The sequence below is a fragment of the Bombus huntii genome, chromosome 3, assembly GCF_024542735.1.
Source record: "Bombus huntii isolate Logan2020A chromosome 3, iyBomHunt1.1, whole genome shotgun sequence".
NCBI lineage: Eukaryota > Metazoa > Arthropoda > Insecta > Hymenoptera > Apidae > Bombus > Bombus huntii.
This window is the reverse complement of record NC_066240.1, coordinates 14,089,222-14,110,241: the sequence shown is the minus strand read 5'-3', so window position 1 is coordinate 14,110,241 and position 21,020 is coordinate 14,089,222. Positions and strand designations below refer to the sequence as shown.

At 36.7% G+C, this 21,020-nt stretch overlaps 5 protein-coding genes and 1 long non-coding RNA gene across 15 annotated transcripts in view; 3 read left to right on the top strand and 3 right to left on the bottom strand.

The window, feature by feature from the left end:
- Nucleotides 1-10,320, bottom strand: part of LOC126863994 (voltage-dependent T-type calcium channel subunit alpha-1G) — a 110,484-nt gene extending 100,164 nt beyond the window's left edge. For all 5 annotated transcript variants that reach the window (XM_050614833.1, XM_050614832.1, XM_050614835.1 and 2 more), the window contains exon 1: nucleotides 8,860-10,320. In XM_050614833.1, the coding sequence (XP_050470790.1) occupies nucleotides 8,860-9,283 (424 nt within the window). In that variant the 5' untranslated portion in view covers nucleotides 9,284-10,320. The remainder of the gene's footprint in view (nucleotides 1-8,859) is intronic.
- Nucleotides 10,321-10,484: 164 nt separating this feature from the next.
- On the top strand, nucleotides 10,485-11,606 carry LOC126864083 (uncharacterized). Its single transcript, XR_007689062.1, has 2 exons — nucleotides 10,485-11,065; nucleotides 11,236-11,606. It is a non-coding gene; the product is annotated as an uncharacterized LOC126864083 (long non-coding RNA).
- Nucleotides 11,497-17,181, bottom strand: LOC126864011 (spermatogenesis-associated protein 20). 5 transcript variants are annotated; one of them, XM_050614891.1, is made up of 13 exons: nucleotides 17,042-17,181; nucleotides 15,378-15,545; nucleotides 14,767-15,133; nucleotides 14,554-14,697; nucleotides 14,290-14,379; nucleotides 13,940-14,197; nucleotides 13,668-13,847; nucleotides 13,392-13,601; nucleotides 13,116-13,308; nucleotides 12,856-13,024; nucleotides 12,578-12,786; nucleotides 12,088-12,287; nucleotides 11,497-11,997 (listed from the first exon to the last, which is right to left on the bottom strand). In XM_050614891.1, the coding sequence occupies exons 2-13, from the start codon at nucleotides 15,518-15,520 to the stop codon at nucleotides 11,737-11,739; spliced, it is 2,424 nt and encodes an 807-aa protein (XP_050470848.1). In that variant the 5' UTR covers nucleotides 15,521-15,545; nucleotides 17,042-17,181; the 3' UTR covers nucleotides 11,497-11,736. The 5 variants fall into 5 exon arrangements, with proteins under 5 accessions (XP_050470848.1, XP_050470849.1, XP_050470847.1 ...); XM_050614892.1 differs by having other exon boundaries at nucleotides 15,378-15,486; nucleotides 17,042-17,141; XM_050614890.1 differs by lacking the exon at nucleotides 17,042-17,181 and adding an exon at nucleotides 16,000-16,126.
- On the top strand, nucleotides 17,133-17,944 carry LOC126864071 (probable protein BRICK1-B). Of its 2 annotated transcripts, none has more exons than XM_050615010.1 (3): nucleotides 17,133-17,275; nucleotides 17,648-17,730; nucleotides 17,825-17,944. In XM_050615010.1, exons 1-3 carry the CDS (start codon nucleotides 17,155-17,157, stop codon nucleotides 17,849-17,851), a joined length of 231 nt encoding a protein of 76 aa, XP_050470967.1. In that variant the 5' UTR covers nucleotides 17,133-17,154; the 3' UTR covers nucleotides 17,852-17,944. The 2 variants fall into 2 exon arrangements, with proteins under 2 accessions (XP_050470967.1, XP_050470966.1); XM_050615009.1 differs by having other exon boundaries at nucleotides 17,154-17,290.
- On the bottom strand, nucleotides 17,857-19,028 carry LOC126864062 (uncharacterized). The gene is made up of 3 exons (XM_050614996.1): nucleotides 18,846-19,028; nucleotides 18,358-18,631; nucleotides 17,857-18,211 (listed from the first exon to the last, which is right to left on the bottom strand). Exons 1-3 carry the CDS (start codon nucleotides 18,846-18,848, stop codon nucleotides 17,958-17,960), a joined length of 531 nt encoding a protein of 176 aa, XP_050470953.1. The 5' UTR covers nucleotides 18,849-19,028; the 3' UTR covers nucleotides 17,857-17,957.
- Nucleotides 19,029-19,271: 243 nt separating this feature from the next.
- Nucleotides 19,272-21,008, top strand: LOC126864070 (uncharacterized). The gene is made up of 3 exons (XM_050615008.1): nucleotides 19,272-19,917; nucleotides 20,021-20,135; nucleotides 20,596-21,008. Exons 1-3 carry the CDS (start codon nucleotides 19,882-19,884, stop codon nucleotides 20,739-20,741), a joined length of 297 nt encoding a protein of 98 aa, XP_050470965.1. The 5' UTR covers nucleotides 19,272-19,881; the 3' UTR covers nucleotides 20,742-21,008.
- Nucleotides 21,009-21,020: the final 12 nt, after the last annotated feature.

Below are 21,020 nucleotides of genomic sequence, written 5' to 3'. Positions count from 1 at the left end.
ATGCAAATTGCGTTGTCGAGGGAGTGTGATCCGCGTGAGAGAAAGAGAGAGAGAGAGAGAGTTGGATCTGTGGTGACGAGAATTGCGAATTAACTATCTAGTTGTCTTAATTATAGCACGTTGTTGTATTTAGTTCACGTTAAACAACCATCGTTTCCTGTTTAATCAACATCTGTACAATCCGTTATTATTAATAAATTAATTGTAGTATAAGATGCTGAGGAAATATTAGGTTGGTACGATCGCTAGTTCCTACATGTTAAGTTGGTACGACTTCTAACGACGCTCTTTTGTCTTTGGCGTCGGCCACGTGTTAATTAGCTAAGTGTATCCTATGTGTTCATATGACTATACATGGTGGTGAAATACAGAACGTAAAAAGCTGAATCTGTGTGAATCAATAAATATCAAACTCCACAACCTATTTAATAACATAAGATACTACAATAGATTTTTCTCGAAATGACCAAGCGATTTCTCGTCGTTCGTGTCACAGCAACATCGAACGACTGTATTTCGGGATCAACGTACGCACAGTGTATCTTGCGAATCTGGTGATATTGTTCGTAACGCTACGTGTGTTACGCGTATGCTCGAAGCGACACGCGTTTCATTGAAAATCAAACGGACGATTTTCACGATATCTGTGAACGCATGCGTGTTATTTTAATTGAATGACCTGTCTGTGTGCCGAGATCAATATAAGCGAAGTTATTACGATTGATGAAACAACGGGACCGGTTGAAGATCGAACAAGCTCGACGATGATCGAGAACAGGCGTGAACGATAGATCCGAAAGAGTAAACGACGCGAAAGGAGATCTCGAGAGATACAGTGGCTCGCGAAAGTGTCTCGGCTCTTGTAGAAACTCTCTATGAATTATAGACGCGTTATGAAAGATTCTGAAATTTCCCTGACGCTCTAACAAAATTACGATCGTATTGGTGAAGTTTCAAAGGAATCTGAAAGTGAATATGAAAGTTGCTGCTTCACCGAGATCACCAAAATATCGTATTTCAGACGGTCAATTTTATTCGTTGCATTGGTAAGCCACGGTATTTAACGAGACTATATATTTGCAATAAAAGTATCTCGCAGCTTCCAGGTACATTTTCAGATTGGTTTCGACATAATCGTGACACTCGTGCTTCGTTACAGTGCTAACGAAATTTCAAAATGATCCGTATAATACACGCAACATACGCGTAATATATGATACATTCTGATACTTAAATATACAGGGTGGTTGGTAACTGGTGGTACAAGCGGAAAGGGGGTGGTTCTATGCGAAAAAAGAAGTCGAAAATATAGGATAAAAATTAAAAAATTTAAAAATTTTAAAAATTAAAAAAATAACGTCAATCGAGACAACGATCTACAGTGAGATCCGTTATAACGAGACGCGATAAAGTGCAGGCGTACCGAGCGAAAATTCAAAGTCGATTTTCTCGAAAACAAAGCCTCGAACGAAAAATTTTTATTCTATATTTTCGACTTCTTTTTTCGCATAGAATCACCCCCTTTTCGCTTGTACCACCAGTTACCAACCACCCTGTATAATAAACACAATATGTATCATTTGCAAATTGAGACATTCTCCAGACAATGCGAAACGGTCTCGTTGCAATGAAATTTGCCAATGAAATTTCGAAATGTTTTATACGATACGCGTAATATAACGTAACATCATTACACGCGATACACGATACGTTTCAATTGTAATACGCGTTATATAATACGCGTTATAAATTGACCAATATTATCACGATAATGGCGTCTCGTTAGGCTGCTAATAAAATTTCTAAACGTTACGTACAACGCGTAAAATTGGTCTCTGACAAGCGTTGAAATACTTTCCTGAGCCGCTGTAAACGACCAAGAAAAGGATTAGTCAGTCGGCGCTAGAACACGGAGATACGAAGCCGAAGAAGTGTCAGGGACGCCGATCGCAGAACCACGCTCCTTTCGAATTCACTGTTCTCGCGATACGACCGATCGATCGAACGAAGCTCGCTGAGCCTGGAGACCTAAATCTCGGTGAAAATCCACCCTTACATTCAGCCGCCTCCGCTCTTTCTTCTCCTTTCGTTGCGGCTGTTCTTCTAGCAATCTCCAGGATTTCCTATGCTTATCGATGATTCATCGCGTTCCACGCGATCGCGGCATGGCCACGCGAGATCGACGAATAAATACCGAGCATAAATGTCGCGACAGAAGCGTCTTCTTTCGTCCCACGAATTGTATTCCCTTCGGACTTCGCCATGGTTTTCATGCAAATAGCGAAATCCTCGAACTTACTGCTAAAGTCGTATCGAGCGGAATTCTGGCCCGAAGACAAATTCCAGAGCGCGGCGGTAGCACAGAGTTGGGAGATTTTCCGGCGAGTAGACGCATCGGCAACAACTCGGAGGAATCTCGCTGGCGTGGAATAAAATTAACGTCCGGCTGGAACAATTTTACGGGGGCATTTTACACGAACGAAATTTACGTATCGCTATCGCTCTCAAGTATTTGAACATCTGCGCGATGTTTCTCTCTACAGTTGATCCTCTAGCTCTTGCCATAACCGAGATAAAATATTATACTATCGCTAAGTTGAAACTGGAACAAGAAATGCGCCTGGATCCTTTTACGTAACGAATGCTTAATACAGTTATATACAGGGTGGTTGGTAACTGGTGGTACAAGCGGAAAGGGGGTGATTCTACGCGAAAAAAGAAGTCGAAAATATAGAATACAAATTTAAAAAATTACAAAAATAACGTCAATCCAGACAACGATCTACAGTGAGATCCGTTATAACGAGACGCGATAAAGTGCAGGCGTACCGAGCCAAAATTCAAAGTCGATTTTCTCGAAAACAAAGCCTCGAACGAAAAATTTTCATTCTACATTTTCGACTTCTTTTTACGCGTAGAATCACCCCCTTTCCGCTTGTACCACCAGTTACCAGCCACCCTGCATATATTATCTCGTGAAACATATATGAATTTTTTAAATGTGACTAAAAATACGTATTCCTATCCCTAGCAAAATACCAACGTTGGACAAACACGCTTAATGTCGCTTGATACAAACACCAGCGATTCCTATCTGCCCCCAATTGCTCTTTCTGTTGAGAATATAAATATCGTGTATTTATATCGATCGATCTTAACTATGGTTCTCATCGATATCTGCCAATTGTGCTACACGATTCGCTGAGACAAGATCAAAATCAAAATTGAACGAAACAGTCTCATCTGAATCGTATTCGCGTCTACGATCGTTCCAGCATCCGCGTACTTGTAACTGCTAGCGTGACACTCGCGCTAGCGTGATTCCGCTGGGACAGAAACTTCGTCGTAAGGACGAGCGACGAAAGATTCGAATGCGTGCGAGGAAGAGCGATCCCAGGGAACCAGGGCAATCTAAGGCGACGAACAAGGACAAGACCGCGTCGCGACTCGTTGGAAAGTCGCAACGAGACATCCGCAGCGCTCGAAACACGCGATGATTCCTATTACTTCCGTCTATCTAACGATCCATCGGTAGCCTCTGTCAGCTGTTTCTCATCGATGCCTGGAATCTCATTTACCGAACGTTTAATAGACAATCAGCCGGCCGAAGCGGCCGGGCAAATTGTTTCGATCGACTGCCACTTCCGGCGGCATTCGACGCTGTCGAAGATTGCCTCGTTGACGCTTCGGTCATTCGATTATTTTTCACCCGTTTGTAATGGAGTTCGGCCTCGCGTCGTTGACGACGTGCGCCGCATCGAAAAGAAGAGGAAGAAAAGAGGTCATCGGGCTCCAGGATCGGACGATATCGACGAGGAGGAAACGAAAGAACTGAGCGTTGTTGCGGGGCCGACGTGAATCGTTTCGTTGGGTGTCGCATCCGGCTCCATCGCCGGTGTCCGCGAAATTACCTAATCGATGACTGCCGGACATCTGCGTTCTGTTTCTGTCTCTTTGCGATCGTGCTGCGTTGATCGAGTTCGCTGTTTTCACGACCATAGTCGTCACGAAGAAATGGCAATGGTTTCTCTTACAGTGAGTATACTCGTCGGGCGTGCAAAGTAATTGAAACTTGCTGTTTAAATTGCAGTTCGGTAATTGCGTTAATAACATTGGGAAATAAACCGGTCGTCTCGTCGCAACTTAATTCCATGTTACAACAGCCACTACGTCGAGTATACTCGCCATCGTTTGCTTCTTTCCACACATTTTAGACACACGCTTTTCAACGAGGTCGCGATCGCTAACTGGTTAGTCGAAGACGAAACGAACGAACAACAAGTGCGACAAGTTACGTTTCTAGTCTTTTGTGAGACAGCGCTTTTAACTACTTCAGGCTACTGTCAAGCTGATCGATCCGTGTTCATGAATTTTTGTAAAACGGTTAAAGCGAGACGAATGTAACGGACGAAAAATGTTCCCAACTTCGAACGCGGATGATTCGGGTAACATCGTCGGAAAGAAAGACGTATATGCAATGTAATATTTCGCAAAAATTAAACGTTATGACAGTAGAGTAGATATATTCCGATCTATCGTGGCTCACGAAATATATCAAATGGCTTGGGGCTTGCAAAACATAAAATTCGCGCGCTCCTATTTTACAACGGTACAAGTTATATAACAGTAGGCTAAATCGAAAGTAATGTCAATGTTATCGTTTCCGCGTTTTCCAAAGTATATAGGAAAATATTTAACATCCGAAATAGAAATCTCGCAAATTAATTTATCCGAAGACGACAAGAACAATGCGAAATTGTAAAGTAGATTTTCGAAAATAGCGTTCGTAATTGTCACTTTTCTACGCGTTCCAATTTATCGAGTTAATCGGCACAGCTTCTAATTGCCAGGACCAGTTCATCCGAACGTTAGTCTGTCGCACATTCGTTGCAACGATGACCGATCGGATAATGCGATTTATAAAACGCTCAATGACGATTTTATTTCACGAAGCGAATATAAAATTAGCATAAAATTCAGAGATCGTTAAAGTGACAAGCTTCTTACGATGCGCTTTTAGCGACTGATCGTTCTTCCTCTTCTTTTTTTTTTTTTTTTCTTCGCGTCATCCGTATAAATGACTGCGTCATCTTACTGGCATTGCCATTTCTTCGAAGACGATCAATTAGATCGAGGTCGATCGAGCGATAGACATCGAACCGTTGCATCCGGTTGCAAACGGGAGCACGAGGAAAACCGTGGCAGCAGGAAGCTTAGAAACGTCAACGAGCGAGCAAGTAGATGCGACTGCACCGTGTCTGAATCATTTATCGGACAATAGTGGTATAACGCGATGATTATGCAGACGCGTCGCTGCATCCAATTCGTACTCCTTGCAGGTTGGAATTATACCAAGATGATATCGCGCGAAGTTGAAATTCTAACGTAAACCACGTCTCTGTGAGACGAGCGGAGACGCGAGGCTCTGTCACGTGTTTGCCAATGTTTGCCGGGACGGTGTGTACGACTTTATTACGTCTGAATTTCCTAGCAAACGACGAGACTCGTTTATACTTTCTGGTGTATTTTTGTTAACTTACGTATACGAGGGAACGATTTTTATTCGCCAGTCGACGACAAAATTCACGACGCAACAAAGAGCAAAATATCAGGAAACAAATTGTTTAGGCCGCTGTCGAGGTAAACGTGAAAGCCACGATTTATCGACTAATAATATCGGTACGTTGACAAGTTATAAATCGTGAAATTGTAGACTCCCTTTTTACGATTCCATGATTTTTTTCACAGACAAGACGGTCGGATAATCCGTGTAATTTCTAACATTCGCTCGTCCAGTTGCGCTAGCTCTGCTCGCGCGAACTTGTCGCTATTCTCCTTATCCCAACGTACGATCTGTATTCGAACGAATGTCAGTGACGCCAGGAAGATTCCACGAACGTTGCGGTCTTTGTAAAAGTTATCCTGGAACCTACCGCGCCGATTACACATAACGATATTATACGCAAAGATATATAACCTTCGCCTAAATAAAAGAAAAACCTGATAAGGAAGAGGAAGAAACGAAATTTTTAGCCGAGAAACAGAGGAATCTCGGTTGCGTCGGAGAAACTTTGCATCGTTGGGAAATTGAACGGAAGGAAGGAAATTTTGTCGCAAAAAAAACCAGGTCGAGAAGAAATTGCGAGTAAAGAAAAAGGCGCGAAATAGAGTTGCGAGAGGATCGAAGAGAACAGAGCGCTCGCGGTGAAAGGTTCGAAAGGAGGAAAGTGACCATCGACGATGTTAGATTCGAGCGAGAGAAGAAATGGACGCCAGGGGCAGGTAGATAAGCGTTCGTTGAAGGGACAGGCTATATAGTACATAGGGTAGGATAGAGTATAGGTAAAAAGGTACAAGGGAACGTTTGTTCAATTTCTACGGGCAAACGAGAGAGGGATAAAAGCGGTGGAGAATTGCGAAATGCTTGGCCCGCATTCGCAGTAGTTCCAGTCGTCCATTGTCCGCGTGCACAATGGGAATCTTTCTAGCGACGCTTGTTGCTCGGATGCTAGCTGACTAAACTTTGCCCGCCGACCACGTGCGTCCTGCACACCCCGCAATTTCGCGCACAAACAGACACGTATACAAGACGTGTATAACGTTGCAGAGGGAAGAAGGAGGCAGAAATACGTAGAGACAGACGCGTTGGTCGTGTGGTAGTCGGTATCCATGCAAGCACACTGTGATTCGCCTGGGGATAGGTCAATCAATGACCTATTTAAAACGCCTTCGGTCTGACCTCGCGCACTCTATCTCCTGCCGCTATGGTACGCCGAACCGAGACTTGCAGTTTATGTACGAGTTTAACTTTCCTCATATTCTCGCTTCGATCTCTGTGCCTTCTTTTTTTCCTTGCGAGAACGACGCGTGCTAATGTAGAGAATACCGAAGACTAGTCGAATTCGAAGTTAGAAGAGAACTTTATGCGTTGGCTATGTAGGAATTTATGTAGGAATATTTGCTTATAGTTGTTGAATTCATGAAATGGTACAATTATTAAAGGCTGCCTATACTCCGTTTGGAATAAATCCATTTTCTACGATCTTCTCGCGGTCAGCATTTGCCTTCTCCGTCACGTTGCTCTTCTTTTCCTATTAATTAGGATTAGTTGGTTAGATGCAAAACGTATGATATCGCGTATTGCCTATGTATACAGGGTGATTGGTAACTGGTGGTACAAGCGGAAAGGGGGTGATTCTACGCGAAAGAAGAAGTCGAAAATATGAAATAAAAATTTTTTTTTAATTTTTCCATCGAGTCAACGATCTACGGCGAGATCCGTTGTAACGTACCGCACGCGTACCGAGCGAAAATTCAAAGTCGATTCTCTCGAAAACAAAGCCTCGAACGGAAAATTTTTGTTCTATATTTTCGACTTCTTTTTTCGCGTAGAATCACCCCCTGTCCGCTTGTACCACCAGTTACCAACCATCCTGTATATATATATATGTTGATATAATCGTATTGAAATAGTCTCGTACGATGCAACGACTAATTATAAGACGAAACAGCAGATTTGAATTTGTATCGTACATTTAAAATTTGAAATGCTGTCGAATTTCGCCTAGCCAACACTGTCGTATCGGATAATTTCTATTCTTGGTCGAACGTCATCCGGATGTGTTAAAAAGATGTGCGATCACCTTGTTTGATCTGCGCGTTTGGATCACCCGTCGATATAACCGCGAAAAAGCCGATGCATTTGGGAAGATGGTACAGGAAACTGACAAAACACAGACGATATTTCATTGAGAAACCACGGCACATATAGAAACATCAGTATCGACGAATGAACGAAACCTTCACGATGAATATATGTTCGAAGTTAATGCTTTGTGTGGCTTTTCGATTTTCTTTTATCTCGAAGCTTAACAGGACTAGCGTGCTATTACGTGTATAGAATAAATCCTACTATAGTGATAATAAAATTGGTACAATAATATAGTGGCTCGTTTCGCCTCGCTTTTTAACGAGTTATTAATTACGATCGAATACGAAGCCGATGTATCCGCGAGATACGAACCATGAGAAAATAGGAGAAAATTCATTAGATCGAAAAATCTAAGAATAGAACGTATACTGCTTTTTAATCGGCGGAAAATATACGAAGTAGTAGAAAAAGCCGAGCTGATACTCTTTGGTGAGAATTCTCACCGTAGAATTTCGTAGAACATGGAACGAATAAATAAATTCAATACCGTGTTTTACGTCGAAGAAATAGATCGTAAGATTAATATCAATTAAAATCCCTGAGGTTCTCGTTCTTTCATCACCCTCGAACGACGTAAACGAATAAAATTGAAATAATTTTCCACGCCTGGCTACATCTCATTTCACATCGATAGAATTGTGCGAAGGAGTCCGGTGATAAATATCCACTGAAATTATATGGCGGGCCCTGACAGAACGCTGAAAGAACGATACAGCAAAACGTGTATGTAAGAATTGAAAATAAAAAGAGAAGCCCGATTCGATCGCTAACCAGCTAACGTTGTAACCGATAAATCTAAACGACACGCAGGAACCCTCGAAATGCTGCAAGTCCGTAATAAAGATGTTTTACGAGCGTGATGGAAAAAAGATGGAGACGTGCTGGTGATATTCGGTGGGAAAGAATTCTTCGGTTGGGCGCCGTGGCTTCGCTTAGAGGATAAAATAAATCCCAAACGAAGCTCTAGCTACGTTCTTGGATGTTACACGGTAGCACGGATAGCGTGCAACGAAACTTACTTATTTCGTCTCGCGGGCTGGAATAATCTTGGACAAAGCGGTTTTCTCACAGGCAAAAGCGGAATAAAAATAACGATATCACCGTTCGGTAAACGACAGACAGTGGTCGTTACGATCCAAAAGGATATGGATTAGTGATGAGCGCCAGACACCAGTTGCGCGGTCGTGTATTCTGGTCGAGGTATCGCATTGCAACCGGCACGAAACCAGGATAGGGTAGCTCGTCGCCATCCACGTCTACCCCGTCGTCTTCTTCGTTCTCGTCTTCCTCTTCGTCGTCTTGATCGTCGTCGTCGTCGTCGTCGTCCTCGTCGTCCTCGTCGTCCTCGTCGTCCTCGTCGTCGTCCTCCTCCTCCTCTTCCTCCTCCTCCTCCCCGTGTTGTCGGTGCGCGATACGTCTATTGGTCGACTGGCCACCCCCATCTTCGTCCTCGTCGTCCTCGAGATCACTGAGTTGGGCAACGTCACTGTCAGAACCTTGCTCGCCATTCCCTGCCCCGGCAGCTTTACTCGCCGGACGATACCGATATCCTTGGGGATAATGCAACGACATGCTGCTTCCCGGCTTCTAGATCTCGTCCAGCGGTCGACACGAGGATGACGAATCGTTCGGGACGAATCGTTTTCAGCGGCAGCCTGACACGAAGATCGTCTGCGCGGGATAATTCCAAATAGATTTGCTGGCAGATTTATCACCGGGAAGATATTGCCTGAGTTGCGCTGGCGACAACGTAGACGTCGCTGCTCTAAACGACGGGGCCAGGTGGACAGGTAAGAACGACATCGAGGACCCGATGTGTAGTTCGGTCGGTTCTTTCGGCTACCTGCGGTATACCGATACAACGAGCGATACGAAGAACGCGCTTCTCGTACGCTTTACCGGTAGTAACATGCACCGTGCTTTTCGTCACGAATGTCTCGAGATCGAAGAAGCTGCCTCACATCCACTGGCCGCATTTTACGTTGAAGTAGCGACAACGGTGAAATCCAGGTGCGTAACCGTGCGCCTCGCGATGCGCTTGCCCGGTTTCTCTCACCTGCAATTCTCTCTCACCTACGGTTGCCCTGTCGTACGGAGGTCGCAGCTCACCTGCTACCAAGCAAGGTGATCACTCGCGGTCAGTGTCGGCACAACGATTCTTCTTCGAACGATTAACGATCGATAAGCTTTTGTTTTCGCGATGACGATGATCGAGAGAGGAACGACGTCGAAGGACGACCGAGGAACCGAGCGATAGAACCACCTGCCGTGTAAAACGTCTGTGTGTGCGTGTGTGCGTGCGCGCGCGTGTGTGTGTGTGTGCGTGTGTGTGTGCGTATGTGTGAAACGAAGTCCCGAGGGAGACACTTTTTGGCAGCAAGATGGAAAGGCAAAGCGCGTGAGTGGCGCGTGGTACGTCGCGTGGCAGCCCCGTTAAAAACGATCCAGCTTCCCAACTCTTCTTTGGGAACGTAGCATTTAGCCTATTTCTGACTCGATAACTCGATCGCGCGCGACTAACGACCACGAATCGGCCTACCTGAAGAAATTATATCCCTATAAGAACCGCGACCCATATCAAACTGTTGGCGAACGTGCGCGTCGACGGTGCCCGGCGCAGCGTCGACCGGTGACTGAAAAAAACGTCGAACATCCTTGTCGACGGAACGAAACGCATGCGCGACCCTTCCGTCTAGGCGTCCCTCGCTCATCCGCTTCACGACCTTCTGCATCCTCCCTCGAGAAGATCAGCAGATCCTCCTACTCTCCTCCATCTCTCTGTCTCTCTCTCTCTCTCTCTCTCTCTCTTCTTTTCTTTTCTCTCTCGTTGGTTCGTTCGCGGTGACCTCTCCGTGGTCGTAGATAATGTACTCGAACCGCGAAGAAGAAAGGAAGAGATAATCAGAAGCAGGCAAGGAGGCGCAGGCAAGCACAGAAGAAGAGAAGCTGATCTTATAGCTACTCGTCTCGAGATCTTGTCGCTTTGGTTTTCACTGCCGATAAAGTGCCACGCGTGCTCCTTTTTTTTCTTTTCTTCTCCTTTTCGAACAATGCGTTTTATCTCGTAGCTGGTACATGTGACAGACTCGATACCAATTAATAGAAATTCGTTGCAGCCGTCGGAGATGACAATCGACGACAGAGAGCGTTGTTTATTATGAATCGTATTTTTTTACGTAGGACAAGCAAATACTTGGACGTTGACGAGCCATTGTCGGTATACGATCTTTCAAGGCCTAACTTTAAAGAAGATGAACCGAAACGATCTTAACGACTGAGACGTGCACGTGCAGTGACTGTCCAGATTACAACCTTACCGCTATATTTAAATGTGATCAGTATATTTGTATATCTGTATGTATGTGTGCATTTTCTCTCTTTTTATACGATTATTTATTTGTAGAAAGAATTATGTATGTAAAATATATATATATATATATATATTTTTACATACATATGTATATATATATAGATAGATAGATATAGGGTTGTTAATAGTAAATATCTGATCCTTCTTATTTCAGCTTTCTTCCCGCTTTCTTCTCTTAGCGTGTCTACCAATCTCTCTCTTCCTCTAGTGGTTCATATACCGTGTCTATTTTCGGTTGGAATTCAACGCGAGATTTTGCGGTAGGCACCGTATTATGTATCGTTCCCAACAAAAGTTCGCCAGTAATCAAGAACCGATATATGAAAAATGATTATGGTTTAATTGTAAATATGATATATTTATCATTACCATATTAAATCGTTGGGTGTAGAAATTAAAAATGAGTCGTACGCAATTATTTGTACACATTTATTTTATTAAAAGAAAAAACATTTATATGTACAAGCATGTCCAACAAGTGTTATTCTTAATAATATAACAAATTCCATTGATGCTGCTGCAAATTATGATACAGTACATACATGTAACTTGAGATTCGTTAAATTGTATTATTTTGCTATTTCTCTACTCTCACCATCAAAAACAATACAGAATCGGCTTTTTTAGTAAACTTAGTTACTAATTAGTAAGGATCTTATTTCTGTTCATCTAGCAATGTTGCTAATTGTTCGGGACTCGTAACAGGCAACGAACACGTGCGATGTTTACATACATATACAGTTGTTCGATTATTCAGAGATTTCATATTTCTGAGATGTTGGTTTTTACGCAATAACACGCTGTTCGTTTCATCGGGATCAATTAAGAGAAGAATCCTGTTGGGTATCAAACGTTTATATATAACGCGAAGTAGCTCATCGGTATCCTTGGCACCTCGTTTTCCAACCACATAAATCTAAAACACGACATATACACGCAATCGTTTCAAAAGCTCATCAAGTTTTTGAAAATTGAATATGCTCGATGCATATAAGTTTGCACGCACTTGCGCTGCATCATCATGGTAGCGTACGAGTGCTGATGTTAGTTGTGGAACCGCAACAGGTCTCTGCATCAGCAAATATCTGAATGCTCCGAACAGACGAGCAGCTTTATCCTTGAATTCGTCACAACCTAAGTAATCTGCCAACCTCAGCAAATTTTCAGCGGCAATCGAGTTACCGGATGGTTCCGCTCCGTCATAAACTATATGTGAAATTATAAATCTTCAAATACATATCTGATCTTTTTCTTCCATTCGTGTTACGACCTAATACTAAACGCAACTATCACAGTCTGATGAACTTAACGACTGGACGTAATGAAACATTGAGCAGGCGCTGCTATAAATATTTGAATTACTTTCAGCTATACCACAGAATGTTGGTTTCTTTGATTTCATAGCTGAACGCAATCACAACCATCAGACGTATCATATAAAACCATGAAAACTGTAATTGCTAAACTAAGATTATCTTGAAAATACTTAAATATACCTTCTTTAAGCCTGAGAATTATACTTGGATCGCTCGATGTTGTTAAGAAATATCCTCCATTTGTTTCATCCCAAAAATACTGATCTTGAAGATGTTGCAATTTCTCGGCAAATTCCAGCCACTCCTCGTTTAAATCAGATTCGTATAAATCCAACAACCCTTTTATAACAAACGCATAATCGTCTAAAAATCCAGGTATGGGTGTACTCCTAAAAATAATAAATATTAAAATGTACATTATGATACGCCGCGTAATTTAATAGCGATAATATACGTACATTTGTGTAATCGTGCCTTTTTCGTCACGGTAACAACTATGAAGTAATATATTCTTGGTTTCATCGAAAAGATATTCTTTAATAAATTTTGCGGCATCTGCCGCGTGCTCAATGTATTGTTTATTATTTACTGCCGCTCCCCCAAAAGCTAAACCACTTATCATAAGACCTAAATCCAGGTTGCTTATTAATTTAGCAGTTAAAAAAACATATATTAGCGTAAAGTATATGTAGAAAATATATTGTTCGTAACTCTTTACCATTCCATGATGTAATGATCTTATCGTCTAAGTGAGGCCGCGGCCTTGCAGATCTAACTTTGTATAACATGGAACATGCTTCTTTCAAATACATTTTAGTTTCTTCGATTGGAAGATTAAAATATCTAGCAGTTTCTTCAATTTCATTGTATGCTATTAATACATTTTTTTCTCCCATCTCTCCATGTGGATCCTGATAAGTAACAGGTTATCAATTATATATTTAGACATAGAATAGAAATTAATTATAGAAATAAGAAAAAGTATATAGCATACTTGATGCGATTTTACATTTCCTGATTCATTTACATTGAAATGGCGACAAAAAATATCCGAAAGTTTAACATGATTTTCATCAGAAACTTCTTTATTTAGAAGTGATTTAATTTCCACAGCAGACCACACATAAAAAGCACCTTCCTTTTTCGCATGTGTATCGTGCATAGGATAAGAATCTGCATCTTCAGCGCTATAAAACCCACCTTCCTAAAAAACATAAAATAGATAAATGTTAATGTACATATAATTCTGAAAACAGAGCAAATATAATACCTTGTGACGAAGATCTCTTATTACATATGTAGCGATATCATCAACAATTTCGGCAAAATAATTATCTTTAGTTACAAGATATGCATCTGCGTATGATTTCATTAACTGACCCTGATCGTACAACATTTTTTCAAAGTGTGGAACGTGCCACTCACCGTCTGTAGCATATCTAGAAAAACCCTATTTAAAAATAGTAAACATTATTACAAATTATTTTGGAGCTAACATCGTGAATATTTTGTTTAATAGCTAATTAGGATTAAAATTCTTACCTGACCTACATGATCGTGAATACCACCAAAAGACATTTTTTTTAAAGTGTAAACAGACATATACAAGCAAGGTCGTACAGACTCCACATTGGGTTGACGTGCATACATATGAAATAAAAAGTTAAAATTTACTGGCTGTGGAAATTTTGGTGATTGCATGTTATACGTAGAGCCAAACCCACCAAATTTCGGTTCAAATTCATTTACAAGTTGCTGAATACAAATTTTACTACATTCCAATGAAGGTATATCATGTACCTATGTAAAGAAATCATTATTCATTAATAATCACAATTCTTTTACGAAATAGCTTAAACAAGAGTACAACAATTTATTATTTATTAATTTACCTTAAGTGAATCTGGAATTTTAGAAATACTGTGTAAAGTTTCAAGATTGGTAGATCCAATCTCTGTAAGTTTACTTCTGGATTGATTCCACTAAAAAATATGAAATATAAAGAAACCGATATTGATATAACGTATTAATCTAACTATAATATGTAATGATTTATAATATGTCTTAAATTCACTTGAATGGAATATGATTTGTTTATTAAACGCTATGTATTTATACTATATCAAATAATTCTTAAAAACTAAAGATATTTATACCTTTTGGGCAACACTGAGTAAAATTGTCTTAAATCCTGTTTGTCTAAATGTATCTTCTGGAGGAAAATAAGTCCCTCCAACTATAGGTTTTAAATCACTGGTAAGAAAGACACTCATTGGCCATCCACCATGACCACTTGTTGCCTATGTGAAACGATAGCTTTTAATCTATATCATATTTGTTTAAAATACAATGTAATCACATTTACTTGCTTGTATAAAAGTCATGTATATCCTATCGATATCTGGTCTCTCTTCCTTGTCTACTTTTATATTAATGAAATTCTTATTCATTATTTCAGCAATTTCTTTATTTGTAAAAGATTCTTTTTCCATAACATGACACCAGTGACACGTAGAATAGCCAACAGATAAAAAGATACACTTGTTCTCTTTACTTGCTTTTTCCAATGCTTCGTCACACCATGGGTACCAATCAACTGGATTAGTAGCATGCTGTAGTAAATATGGTGACTTTTCTAAACTCAAACGATTCTTTTTTTGTATCGGCATATTTCCTGAATTATTGGTTGATGCCATATTTGCAAATAATGAAACTGTCAGTGATCTTTGGTTTATCCTATAAGATTTAAAATTAGAAAATTAATTATCAATATATTTGACTTTGGTGCATATATTTATAAAACATATAAAAATTGCAAATGGAAGATTTAAAATAAAAGAATAAACAAGGACATGTAAATAATTGTGATATAAATTAATGAACAAAACACTACTTATTTTCATTGACATTGTTTTAATATACTTTTATTAAATGAAAGGTTACTACAAATATTACATGAATGTATGTTTGTGTGTTCTACCTGTTTAATCGCTGTATAGTTAGAGACATGAAACTACGTTGAGATAAATATGATCTTATTCCAAGATTCCGAATCCACCACTTTTTAGATAATAAAGACGTATAGTCAACTATTGACAAAAAACAATATCTTCCCAAAGTCATAACACTCCTTACATAAAATATGTACCTAACAAAAAGTAAAGCCGAAAATAAATATGAAAATAAATTCTACAAATTTCTATATGTAAAATATATAATAAAATATTAAGCATTCATTTTGACATCATAAAATATAAATCCAATTAATTTCATTACTAATCTATCAACATTATTTGTTTAATTTAATTAAATTGCAGAAGATTTTTAACACGTAAACATATTGTGAACTTTTAGATTCTATTTTCAAATAATAGAAACTTTGCATCAATTTTTTCTTATACTCGTTACATTTATACATGAATAGCTATCATTTTCTTCAACAGAATTGGAATCTCACAAAATTTTAATTATTTCATTTATCATCAAAAATTATTTAATTTCAACTTAGGTAAGGTAACTAAGGTAACTAACATAATTAAGATTAGAAGCTACTTATTTAGTTTATACCATAAAAATATTTACACAAATTGTATTCAACATACATTAATTTGCATCCTTCCTTACTGTAAAGTCCACCATCGCAGTACATGTAAATACGAATAATGGCGAGTTACTACTAAAGTGCTATATATCTGGTACTTCATACTATACATAAAATGCTTTTATAAACTGTACATATCCGAAAAGAAAGTATTATTATTATAATAAAATACATACTATTAACTACAAAATATATTTATTTCTTAGCTTAATATATATTAGCTCAAAATATATTAATTTTGTAGCTTAAACATTTCATTCAAATAATAATAAAAAATATTGCAATATAAAATTATGAAATATGTACGAAATATTTTTTGCGATTATTATTATATACAGATACATTTACGGAAATAACAGATAATTTTTGATATACGATAGTTGCTTACAAATAAATGATATAGCTATATTCTTATACCACAAGAAAAAATGATGGAATATTATTTTATAAATTAATATTTAAATATCGTACATAAAAGTTACAATTAAAGTTTCAGATAACAAACGCAAGAAAAACGAACATATAGAAAATATAAAAATAAATTATCTAGGATTATGTACATGCAGAAAAAAAACTTTCTCTCTAATATAAATATATATATCACGTTTAAACGTTAAATCCAAGATATTCAATTATTTAAGCAAAATTGTGTAATTTATTATTGACATATGACTCGAATCTAGTGACTTCTTTTTTTATATATTCGAATATATCTAATATTTACAATTCTATTTAGCTATTTGTAGTGAATGACATTGTAATCAAAAGGAATACATTAAGCTTAACTAAACTAGAGTAGGCTAAATTAATCTAGATTAATCTAAAATTGTAAAGAATTTTTAGAAAAATATTATTAAAACTTCGGAACACTTCTTAAAAACAATATAAATGTAATTGAATGAATTTGTTACAAAATATGTTTATATATATTATCTGAAAATGTATGTATACATATTGTTTCATTATTTCATTCACTTATGGCAAATCAGTGAAAAGCGCGTTTTGCGTTAGTTATATATGTATACATAAATGTATCTAAATACCTTGACTATGAAAAATGTAATAACTACTGTTCATTATTTAAGTTTATAACGAACGTATAATGTAATATCAGATAACATTAATTAATTTCTTCAAACATCGCAATACTTCAAATATGGCTGCCGTACATCGAGAGGCTATCCAAAAACAGATTCAACAAGACTGGGCAAATCGAGAATACATCGAAGTTATAACTGGTAGCATCAAAAAGATAACTGACTTTCTCAATTCCTTTGGTAATTATTTAAAAGGTTGTTGAATAATATTCATTCATGTGGAATATTTTACAAAAATATTTTATAGAAAATTATAAACTATTTTATATCGTGATCAAAGAAATCATTTGTTTTGTACTTCTAAACTAAAAACCATTGATTTTATCAAGCAATTGCATTTGGATACATCCATAACTAGATTGCTTTCTTACTTACATAGAGTATAGGTACATGTTTTGACAATTCTGACTTACATGAATCTTTTCATAACCTTATTGCTTCCTCTTTTATCATTTTCTTGAATTACTAAAATCCACAAAGACGCTTTAAATAAAATTAACATTGTATGAAGCTTACTTTATTACTTACAATCAATTAACTTTATTGTGTTAGATATGTCTTGCAGATCAAGAATAGCTGTTCTCAACGAAAAACTTACAACTCTAGAAAGAAGAATCGAATATCTGGAAGCATGTGTAAGTTACCATTTATAATTTGGATCAATTATGATTTGCACGTTATGAAAAATATATGACATGTATTATATTTTCTACAATTATTATTTTCCAGGTCACAAAAGGGGAAACATTAACCTAAATTAATCATAGTTTAGGATTTTTGTATTTATTGAAATTATATATGAATAAATATACAATAAATGTGACTACAATAAACTATATGTTATATTCAGTTTATCATTGCTTTACTTGGAAGGAAATGTAAATGGATTATATGATTCACGCTTAACATAGGGTTCTGATGGCTTTTTTTGCCACTCATTAATGTAAAGACCTCTTGCTTGCACTCCATAAAGCAGAGTCTCCCTAAGAGTCAATCTATTCTTAGTTACATAAAAATCACGTACCACTGCATAGAAAGGTAAAGTAACAAAAAAAAGAAGTGCCACAGTATGTCCCAAAGGCAGGAATTTTCGAAGCACCGGAAAAGTACAATATACTACAAAAAATATTGTTATTTTAAAATATTATCTATTATTAATAAGGATTTTTACATTATTTTTATTTCATGTTATAAATTATAAAACAATCATGTAAAATAATTTCATTTAGTAGTAATGTATTATAGAAGAAGACTTTCCTCACCTCCCATTAGATTATTAAATGGACCTTCTGTTCCCCTTATTTGTCTTGTTATATAACTACCAGTAAGATAGTAAAAACTTAAACCACACAAAGGAAATGTAACATATGCAATTCTTCCAAACGTAGCAGGGGTCTCCAATATACCTTTTGAAGCTTGAAGTACTAGTCCAGCACCAATGCCCGCTATCAGGGGTATTTTCATTCTTCGCACAAGCAAAGAAACTGGATTGTCATCCTCTTTACCCCACAGCTCTGCTATATCTCTGTTGCGATTCTAAAGTGAAATTATTTTGTTTTACATTCAATTCATGTAATCATCTTAGACAAATTATAGAGACAAATTTTTAGATTTTATTTAATAATACATTTTAAATCGAATCATTGATTTGCAAATCACTGCTTTAATATACAAATGTGCACAAATGTTTCCAAGTATTACAAGTAAAGATTCTCTGATGAAAAATTAGAAATAGAAATTATAAATATACCATAATATAATATTAATTGTTGTAGGAAGCAAAATTTGACATCTATATTTGATACGCTATTGTACTTCAGTGCCGCCTTTGATTGGTTATATGAAACAAGCTATATGCTTTTCTATTTCTCCATTACGTGGCATGAAGAACTTTTATAATAGATTTGCATAGCTACAGCTATGTTATTTAACTAGTTATGTTTAATTCTCTTTAAATTAAATAATAAACTAAAATTAAAACTACGTTTAATTCTGGAAAATTTTTTAATATATCAAAGAGACGGCACTTGAAATGAAAAGAATTTTGTATTTCCTCCGCAAAGCTGTGACACTACCGCATGAATTTGATTGAAATACCTACCGTAATATCGAACACATGTAAAACTACCTTTACAATATGCGCACTGTTAAGTGGCTCCTTGCAGTGTAAATTTTAACGCGGTAAAAATTAATTGCACAGCTGGGTAGCCGAGGCAACGACCAAAAGGAATTTGATAAGAGATTTATTGATTAAATGACAGAATTATTACTGGTTACTTAATAGGATGTGTAACATTTCCTGCTCATTTTTAAATGACCTAAATGACTAAATTGTCCAATTTCAAATTTCACGAACACGAGCAGAATGCTTTTACACTCCACGCATAATAAATCAGCCTGAAATTCCCCAAATTTCTGAATGACCACGTAAAAATACAACGAAAATTAGTTTTTGTAAATGGAACTATTGTCAGTAGACAATATCATAACATCAATATTAAAACACGTTCAAAATACGTTATCATTTGACATATGTATTAGATAAAATCAACTTAAAATAGAAAAGTTCGAAATATTTTTACATGAAATATGTTTACAATTTAATAGTCTCCTTAAAAGCAAATACAACTTATTTTTAGCAACTGTGCACATATAATTGAATATGGCGATGTTACTAACGGTAGTGAACGTTGACGCATTTTAGTTTCAATACGTCGTTATATAAATATAAAGGATTTTTATTTGTCAAAGAGATATAGAAAAATTATTAATATTATTAGAAGAAAATGTTACGTTTAAATTTAAACGACTTGTTAAAACAGGTATAGTGCTAAATTTTCTCAAAATGTAACCTATTATAAAAAACAAACATTTTAGTTATTTGCGTTCAATCAACAAATCATTAAAAGATACTAATTATTTCAGAAACAGAATTTAATATTATTAAGGTATTTAAGCTCACGAGCAAAGAGTAGTACATTGAAGATTAAACCAAATGTTGCAGGACTCAGTGAGAAATGTTGTAAAATTCCAAATACACGTAAGACAGATATATTTAATAATATATGTTATTATAATTTATCATTATATATTTTAATAAAATAAAATTATTATTATAAATTATTATAATTATTATATTTAATAACTATTATAATATAAAGCAAAGTGAAAATTTTTCTTTATGCTCTTAAAGTATAAGATTTTTTCCTTCAAATGATCTTTAAATGAAAAACAAAGTAAAAAATTCAACACATTGGATAATTCAGTAAATAAATATCATTTTGCAAAAAGTTTAGTCACCCAAAGATATAAATGAAATTAGTAGATTAGTGTCTCAGTAAATGCAAATATATAATTGTTCCTTAAATATTTATAAATTCATATAGGTGTAAAAGTATTTTTAAGATGATTAATAATTTTTATAGGTTTTACATTAAGAATTAGTTATATTTTCAGTATTTTTGTTCATATTATATCCTTTTTTAAATTTTACTTTTCAGCTGTTGGACCTCGTGCTGCTAAAGATAAAGAATATAAAAATCCAGAGTATTTTTGTTATCATATAGACACTTTCGGAGAAGCAGAAGTGGAATTAGCAAAATATAGATTACCAGCTCCTTCTAATAGAATACCTTTCAATAAATAGTTTTTATGATCACGTTTGTCTTCATAGAAAATTTTGTAGCAACCAACATAGTGTAGTAAATAAATAATATTTAAAAAGGAATATTGCAAAATTTCGAATTTTTTTATGGAAACAAGTAGATAAAATTAAACAAAGAATAATTATACAATCATCTTACACGAGAACCTATAGGATGCTTTAAAAACGGTACACACACACACACACACACACATGTATATATATATAGTATTATAATAACATAAAGTAAAATATATTTATAAAAGATTATATTTCATTCAT

What these genes read in the sequence shown, in the direction of transcription:
- LOC126864071 (XM_050615009.1), top strand. Translation starts at nt 17,155, where the DNA reads ATGGCTGCCGTACATCGAGAGGCTATCCAAAAACAGATTCAACAAGAC. An exon ending in CTTTGGTAATTATTTAAAAG is followed by an intron (nt 17,291 to 17,647) that starts GTTGTTGAATAA and finishes TTATTGTGTTAG; the next exon opens with ATATGTCTTGCAGATCAAGA. An exon ending in TCGAATATCTGGAAGCATGT is followed by an intron (nt 17,731 to 17,824) that starts GTAAGTTACCAT and finishes ATTATTTTCCAG; the next exon opens with GTCACAAAAGGGGAAACATT.
- LOC126864062 (XM_050614996.1), bottom strand. An exon ending in ATTTAATAATCTAATGGGAG is followed by an intron (nt 18,212 to 18,357) that starts GTGAGGAAAGTC and finishes TATTTTTTGTAG; the next exon opens with TATATTGTACTTTTCCGGTG.
- LOC126864011 (XM_050614890.1), bottom strand. Translation starts at nt 16,046, where the DNA reads ATGTACTGCGATGGTGGACTTTACAGTAAGGAAGGATGCAAATTAAT. An exon ending in AAGGAAGGATGCAAATTAAT is followed by an intron (nt 15,546 to 15,999) that starts GTATGTTGAATA and finishes ACTTTTTGTTAG; the next exon opens with GTACATATTTTATGTAAGGA. An exon ending in TATACATGACTTTTATACAA is followed by an intron (nt 14,698 to 14,766) that starts GCAAGTAAATGT and finishes CGTTTCACATAG; the next exon opens with GCAACAAGTGGTCATGGTGG.
- LOC126864070 (XM_050615008.1), top strand. Translation starts at nt 19,882, where the DNA reads ATGTTACGTTTAAATTTAAACGACTTGTTAAAACAG. An exon ending in TAAACGACTTGTTAAAACAG is followed by an intron (nt 19,918 to 20,020) that starts GTATAGTGCTAA and finishes TAATTATTTCAG; the next exon opens with AAACAGAATTTAATATTATT. An exon ending in TTGTAAAATTCCAAATACAC is followed by an intron (nt 20,136 to 20,595) that starts GTAAGACAGATA and finishes TTTACTTTTCAG; the next exon opens with CTGTTGGACCTCGTGCTGCT.